Here is an 8,323-nt window from a genome sequence, read left to right on the forward strand (position 1 = left end):
CTGATCCTAAAAGTGCTTCACGAGCCCTTTCAAACGGTACCCATAATAGGTTACAGAATAAACGGGATCTATCTGAAAATTCAATGTTTCCAGCTTCCATACTAAATGTATGCCAGACACACAATATTAGAAGTGTATTTTTTTATTTACTAATAAACTTAAAATAAACTCATATAAATTGTATTCTTATTTAAAATTATTCATGGAAAACATTGGTTTTAGGCTTTACTTGCTATAATAATATTGTCAAGAGATGAGTGTCATGACTCTGGTAGTACTAAATGTATGGAAGTAGGAAACATTGAATTTTTGGATAGATCTAGTTTATTCTGTAACCTATTTATTGATACCATTGGATAGAGCTTGTGAAGCACTTTTAGAATCAAAAATCAGTTTTACGATATCATGTGTAGTTTTTAAAATAATGTGACTTTACCAAATGTATGGAAGCTGGAAACATTGAATTTTCGGATAGATCCAGTTTATTCTGTAACCTATTATTAGTACCGTTTGATAGAGCTCATGAAGCACTTTCAGGATCAGTAACTAGTTTATTGATATCTTGCATAGTTTAGAAATAATCGAGTGAGATCACTTATCGTTTCCACCCTGTATATTCCGCTCGCCAGGTATCACGTTATCGCACTATACGCCACTGCTTACATTGAGAGTTCTAGGCCTAACATAAAGTAAGATTAAAGAAACTAACATTAACGATTAAATATTGTATGATTGGTCAGATTTCGAGTCAAAATGGTTTTGAGGTAAAGTGTTTTGGATGGGAATGATTACAGCCAGACGCCGCTTGAAATCGAAACTTAGTTAGATCATCGTTGGTTTTTAAGCGGATACATAGAAATAACGCCTAGAATCTAAGTAATCGCAAGAAAACTGAGGCGCTTAAAACTAGACCACTGACAAAAAAACAGACGTTCTGACTGACACTTGACAGTCAAACACTTGTAAAAACTTGCATGATATGATTTTTGGCTCACTTTACACGAAGCGCTTGTATGTGGACTATCCATCTAGGCGTTATTAATATAAGGGCTTATACAAACCAACAGACAGCTAATTTATTTTCATAAAAATCAATATCAAAAGGTACAGTCAGCATCAAAAAGTCCGTAACACCAAAGTGCAAAAGGTCGAAAAGTTTACAACACAACCTTATTCCAATTGTAATAAAGACGTGTTGCGAGCTAATTGGCTACTTTGGGTGTCACGAATTTGACGCTGACTGTATACAGGCTGTATATGCATATAAATGGTATGGTGAAGTCAGAAATTTTGATATCATCATTTAAATTTTTTAAATGTTCATAATAAAATAAAATTTGTAAAATCAAATTTGTATGAAAATTAAAATAATTATAATGATGATATTAATTTTCTGATTGTTAACATGGGCTATTGTCGGCTCATATACCTACCCATTTACCTAACACCCTGTAGATCGCTTCATTCACAAAGATGCGCCCCACCAATTTTCGGTCGAGAGAAGCGCGAGCGTCATTATTGTAGTGTGCGTGTGCACTCATGGATGATTTAGCGTGTACCGATAACACTCAAACATTAGCGGAAGAATGGCGGGTCTTCGTGGATGAAACGATCCATAGTATGTGAATGAGAATGTAATTTTCTCGAATGAAAGATCCGCTGGATGGCGGGACGTGGATGTGGGGTCTGACTGCTGCGTGATTGGTGGATTTTGACATATCTGTCAATCAGGGTTCGAGGATATATATCAACTTTTAAAATTTGTTACTGTATTTGTACTTTTTGACATAAGATTTTTATTTTTTTAGTTGATTTTGCCGTATTTAAAAGAATGTTTTGTTTTTGCTTTATTTGTCTGATTTTAAGGTTTAAAAACATTAAAAACATGTGTATTAACACATATGCAATAGTATTCATGAATAATACAATAAAATAATACTATGGCTTTCATACAAAATTGATATATATCAAAGTTGATATATATCGGATATATATCATAAATATCCGATATTTTGATATTTATAATAAATATCGGATATTTTCGAACCCTGCTGTCAATGTCACGTCAAAAATAACCAAGCAGCATTTGGACCTCGCGTCTACGTATTGCCATCTGGCGGATTTTTCATTCGCGAAAATTCACATTGATCTAAGTGGTGACTAAATGGTCCTAACCGTCAGTTCTAACTTCGAGCAGCATGGTCGTATGAAGGCTGTTTAGGGAGCTGGTTAAGGGTTGAAGGTGGGCATGTTCTCGAGTTTGGCCTTGACTTCATCGGCGGTGTCGTCGCTGAGGAGCAGCGTGTGCGAATAGCCCATGGCCACCTGGGTGATGTTTAGGCCGTCCATCCGAGACACCTCCTTGGGACGCGCGGTCGACTTGTTGATCTCGCCGGTACCCTGCAGGTAAGAAATCGACAATTTGACATCATTCTCCAATGATCACAACTATTCGAAATCGACAATTTGACACCATTCTCCAATGATCACAACTATTCTAAATCGACAATTTGACACCATTTTCCAATGATCACAACTATTTTAAATCGACAATTTGACACCATTCTCCAATGATCACAACTATTCTAAACACTTGATTCTGGTCTTAAAAACTTAATTAATTTTAAATTACCTGTAAATTACGATTTTTGGTCGCATTGTAATTGAAAAAAGTAGTTTAAAAGTACACTCGACAGCAAATAAATCGCACCACCCGCGACAAGCACTTTCAAACGTATGCATCCCCACTTCACACCAATATTGGTACCATTCAAAAGCTTAGTTCTAAACTTCATTTCCCAAAAATGTTTCTTTAGAAGGATCCAGAGTCACTTCTTCAAAAAATAGATAGTTACGCTTGAGCCAACTTTTATGGCTATAAAACTGTTAAGTTGGGATTAATCGCTATCCATCTGTTAAAGAGGACACGTGTGATCATTATTTGGTTTTATAACCATAAAATTTGGTCTAATTGATCCCAGAGGTGAGCCCAAAGTGAGGTCTTTTTTCAAGTCACATTTAATTTTATGGTATATGTTAATCATTTATTAAGAAATTAAATGTGTTTTTCTTTAAGGATATTTATTGGTAACACCAATATTGTTGGGGCACCATTATTGTGTCAAAAGAAAATCTTTAAAGTTCGCGTCGCGGGTGGTGCGATTTATTTGCTGTCGAGTGTATTTGAGTTGACAAAATAGTGTCGTCACCTGCTTGTAGTGCCATACAAAAACTATGGGAGCGTTTCGTTTTAACAGTTTTAAATAGTACGAAAATGAGGGTTTTCGCGAATGAAAAATCCACCAGATGGCAATACGTAGACGCGAGGTCCAAATGCTGCATGATTGGTTATTTTTGACATGACATTGACAGATATGTCAAAATCCACCAATCACGCAGCAGTCAGACCCCACATCCACGTCACGCCATCTAGCGGATCTTTCATTCGCGAAAACCCTCATTGATTGGTGGTGTCAACATGTCTATTGGTATGATCCTCAAATGTAACGGGACTATTCCCACCTCTCGTTCCCACCGCTGCAACTCCTGTGTAGCCAGGTTCTACAGCTTGACCGCCATAAAAACCCAACCAATGAAGGTCAACTTTGTCCCGGGGAAAGTTAAACTGTCATTGGACCCGCAACGAAATTAATCAGAACATGATGAAGAATATAATGTATGTAAATGGTACGTAATTTTAAATGCATTTTTTGATGAAAAAAAAAACCTTGAAAAGGGCGTGCAGTGCGAAAACAACTGGTAGGCTAAACAATAATTGTGCGTTAAAAGTTTCGGCCAAACATTTTTGGGGGAACCGAAAAACCCCTTAAATGTATGGGGCTTGTGTATTTTCTACTTCTACTAATAGATATTTTTTTCAATGTGCCCCTGCTGTCGCTTGTTTTTGAAGGAAGAGGTGAATACTAAAAATTAAAAACTTAAATCCTTGTTTGTAATTTGGCGAGCGGTGGGTCAAGCCCCAATTTGAAGTATTTTTGTCGTCCACAGATCAGGCCCTTTAAGTTTGATCACTACATGCCCGGACACACCGTTTGTTAGTCGTATACCTCGAAATCAAAAATCCTTGTAGCTTTTCACCTATTCGCATTTCACCGTGATAGCGTTTTTTGTTGTATTTTGCGCGTAATTATGTTGCTATCGCGCTCGCACACTCACTGCGGGCGCCCGTCGCACAGTCGCGACAGCAATATAATTACGCGCGAGCGATAAAGATGGGTAGCTTGGGGTCATTGGACAAAATTCTACGTGCTCATAGACCGGGCTTTATACGTTTGTTCGCACTTACCAGTTCGCCGTAGGTGGGCGATACGCCCCAGGCGATGAGCGAGTCGTCGGCCGCGATCACAATCGACGTGTTGCTGGTTCCCACGCTGCGGATATTCCAGCCTGCGAATAGTGTTCGGTCCCCATTAGTGTTGAAAATGACTAAAGCGGCTGTTGGGAACCCAACAACGCGCGGGAGGAGACGTGCGGGCGGCGTACAATGACTAACGTCACCTCGGGCCGACAGCGTCATCATCGGCTGCGCTCGGGTCACACACTCGCCTTTGGGACACCACCGTCGTCGCACGATTACCGCGTATCCTAGATAATTATTGTAAATTAGGCTGGCGAGAATACAGCACCTATTTTTATACAGTCCGCTATTTCATTTATTACTAATATTCGTTAGGACCCTAACAGCGGCTGAATTTGACTTACCGTCATTTACGGTCAAATTGGTCAAAAACGTTACGGTCAAATTGGTCAAAAACGGTCAATTTGATTTCAGTAATAGTTTAGTACTTTTTTATGTTTTTTCTTACATTTTGTGATTGATAAAAGTCTACAACATCTTAATTGAAATAAAAAAGTTGTTTGTAATTTTGTAAATTCGTGTATTATATGTGAAATGGCAATGTCGCATCGCCGCGCACGTCAATTTGATGACGTCTTATTTTCTCTTAATTTAATACATAATAACGTAATAAATTGCATTTAAATTGGGTGCCTAATTAAATAAATTATTCGGTGGTAGTACAGTAATATTTGAGTCAAATTGACTGAATTTGACAGTTAATAACCGGTCATTTATGGTTTTTGACCATCGCACTATGTGACGAAAGGCCGATCTAGATGGACAATATTATTTGACAATATTAATTAGCTTTAAAGGCGGTATCTATTGATGATTTGACTATTTAAAGCTGTGACGCGCCTCGCGACGCATCGACAGCCCTAGCACCCAGCGCAGAGATTTTGACAACCCTACGGCTGCGCGGCCGCACGCCGCACGGACCGAGCCAATATATGAGACGGCGGCGACCGCGGGCGCCTAGCATTCGCTCGGGAGCCATCGCAACAGCCAGACGATCGCGCGCGCGTCTAACTTTCCCACGGCTAATTGCGCAAGAGTCCCTAGCGAATAGCTACCCTCACTGTTCCCACTAACCTGGCTCGATAGGACTTTCGGCTCGCGCGGTTTCCGTGACACGAGCGAACCATCGTTGCCTGTATACACATTCCAATCCTTACCGAGTGCATGCTTTACTCAATCCCGACCTGCGGTAGCAATCCCGCTGCCACCCTTCCTGGATTCCTCCCCACTCGCCACGTAGGTCCGCGACGCATCGACAGCCCTAGCACCGAGCGCGGAGATTTTGACAACCCTACGGCTGCGCGGCCGCACGCCGCACGGACCGAGTTAATATAAGAGACGGCGGCGACCGCGGGCGCCTAGCATTCGCTCGGGAGCCATCGTAACAGCCAGACGATCGCGCGCGCGTCTACGGCTAATTACGCAAGAGTCCCTAGCGAATAGCTACCCTCACTGTTCCCACTAACCTGGCTCGATAGGACTTTCGGCTCGCGCGGTTTCCGTGACACGAGCGAACCATCGTTGCCTGTATACACATTCCAATCCTTACCGAGTGCATGCTTTACTCAATCCCGACCTGCGGTAGCAATCCCGCTGCCACCCTTCCTGGATTCCTCCCCACTCGCCACGTAGGTCCCAAGCCTTTTTACCTTTGGTACTCGAACCCCCACTTCGTTGACCTCGGTTACCGATTTGGTGAGCGGACCATCCTACCCCCCTAGTTTATAAGTATCCAAACTAACACTTGCTAAACCTCGCACAGGGCGCCGCCCCTCTCGCGGATACGTAAACTTGTCTCGGGACGCGAACCGGGCGCGTCGCTATCCCTCTTGTCATAGTAGATTTGCAATTGTGGAATAACTTACTCATTGTGTAAATAATAGTAATTTAGAGTCAGTGAAACTAGAATAAGTAAACTATTGTGGAACCTGAATTATAAGTGCCATTGTGTTATTGATTGTGCGTTTCCTTGGTCGAATATCCCTGTAGGCATCCTGGATAGGTACACATCCCTCATCGCAGAAGGCGAACTGGGACTTAGTACTAAACAGCGGGGTGTCAGACTGAGCTAGCTTAGACGCCCCGTTGCAAAGCAAAAAAAGTCATAATTGCATTTAGTTTTGGTACATTTAACGCTATAATACAAAAACCAGTATACGTTGATACACGGTTATAAAAAATTAATACCTATTAAGAGGTCAGCTTAAAATGGACAATTTTCTAAGAAGAAAAACAAAGCTGAATTCTTTATGGCAATTGAAAATAAATAAAGGATGAGTTAATAAAAATATAGAATGCCATGCCAGCCACTTTCCAGCCAATTGTTACAACAAATTCGGGAAATGTTCATTTTAATATTTCTTATACTCCTCCGTTACCTCGTAAGTTTCGTATTTTATCGAAATATTCATTCCGCTTATTTTTTTCATTTTTAGGATATTGTATCCATTGTTCGTAGAACTCCCTTCGGGATATAAATATTACGTTTTCTGAAAAAAAAAAAAGAACGAAAAAAAAATTTTGGCATCAGCTTTACTAAAAAAATTAACAAGGTTCCGCACCAGTCCGCACTTTCTAATTTACTTTGAGCAATACAATATGAATGAGACTACAACATATATAAGTTGCAGCCATGGTACAACAAAGTACATGTAGTTTCTGGTCCAACAAACGCAAAGTTCGCATTAAAAATGTAATATCAATCACATTCGACAGCTATGTTTTTGGCAAATGTAAAGTTATTTGCAATATGAATGAATAAAAATGGTAGTTCTTACCATCACCTTCACGATCCATCACTAACTTTAGCACAATTAATTTTATAAACACTTTGAAATGGCGACAGACCAAATGCAGAAAAGTGAATGATTTCTTCATGAATTCCACCCGTAATGACACTTTAAAAATATTTATTAATTTATTGGAGGGTACTTGCACAAAATTATCACCAGAATCGTAACCTCCAGACTGTCGGCTATCGATTTTGCTAGTATTATTGGAGATTTGAATCAACCCTTTTTGTCCATCTAGATCGGCCTTTCGTCACATAGTGCATCGTGACGTGTTTTTGACAATTTACATCTGTTGTCCGCATTACGAAACTGTCAGAAGTAAAAATAAGGCGCACAATTAGGTATTTTCAAATGTGTAAATCCGAAAATAATAATTACCTGTGAGATCCTGCACTGGCTTTGGATACATGTTGGCTTCGCCGGTCCTTTTAGTCTGGCCGAACAGAAACAGGGCTCCTGGAATTGCAAATCGAAAAAAATGTCTACAGAATGCAGTCAACAATACGGTGTAATTTAGCTTGTCTCAGAGTCGAGCACCGTTTCGTTTGACTTATGTCAGTGATCGGTACTGTGCCGAAGCGATAGGGCTGACTGTTACAAGAAGATACTAATAAATAAATAATAAATAAATCTTTGGACAATTTCACACAGCGCCAGCTAGTCCCAAAGTAAGCAACTTAATGCTTGTGTTATGGGTGCTAGCTTAACGGGTATACTACTTATATACTTTTTTTTTAAAATACATAAATATTATACATAGTCACACCCAGACCCGTCACAGAAATTAAAATTCATCATTTCAATTTCTGCCCGGCCGGGAATCGAACCCGGGACCTCTCGGCATAATAGTCCGTTCTGAACCACTACACCAAAAGGCCGAGATACTGTGTCGCCATCTAGCGCAGCACACGCGTATTTTTAACTTATTTCCACAGTGAATATTGTTTTACAATGAGGGTTTTCGCGTTTAAAAATCACATTAACATTTCTGTCAATGTCATGTCAAAAATAACCAATCATGCAGCATTTGGACCTCGCGTCTACGTATTGCCATCTGGCGGATTTTTCAAACGCGAAAACCCTCATTACATTCACTACTCTACTAAATTATTTAATTTACACGTGTTTTCATGCGATGGCCAAGTCAATAATT

General features: G+C 40.0%; 1 protein-coding gene across 1 annotated transcript; it reads right to left on the minus strand.

Moving 5' to 3' along the window:
* Positions 1-2,062: 2,062 nt before the first annotated feature.
* On the minus strand, positions 2,063-7,649 carry LOC114362772 (protein RCC2 homolog). Its single transcript, XM_028318302.1, has 3 exons — positions 7,549-7,649; positions 4,307-4,407; positions 2,063-2,400 (listed from the first exon to the last, which is right to left on the minus strand). Exons 1-3 carry the CDS (start codon positions 7,577-7,579, stop codon positions 2,230-2,232), a joined length of 303 nt encoding a protein of 100 aa, XP_028174103.1. The 5' UTR covers positions 7,580-7,649; the 3' UTR covers positions 2,063-2,229.
* Between the last annotated feature and the right edge of the window lie 674 nt (positions 7,650-8,323).

Source organism: Ostrinia furnacalis, unplaced genomic scaffold, assembly GCF_004193835.3.
Source record: "Ostrinia furnacalis isolate ACB-3 unplaced genomic scaffold, ASM419383v2 OfSCF6717, whole genome shotgun sequence".
NCBI classification, from domain to species: Eukaryota; Metazoa; Arthropoda; class Insecta; order Lepidoptera; family Crambidae; genus Ostrinia; species Ostrinia furnacalis.

Excerpts from the sequence above, each read along its gene's own strand:
- LOC114362772 (XM_028318302.1), bottom strand. The coding sequence starts at position 7,579 with ATGTATCCAAAGCCAGTGCAGGATCTCACAG. Across the intron at positions 4,408-7,548 it reads GCCAGTGCAGGATCTCACAG|GCTGGAATATCCGCAGCGTG; the intron begins GTAATTATTATT and ends CACTATTCGCAG. Across the intron at positions 2,401-4,306 it reads CGCCCACCTACGGCGAACTG|GGTACCGGCGAGATCAACAA; the intron begins GTAAGTGCGAAC and ends TCTTACCTGCAG.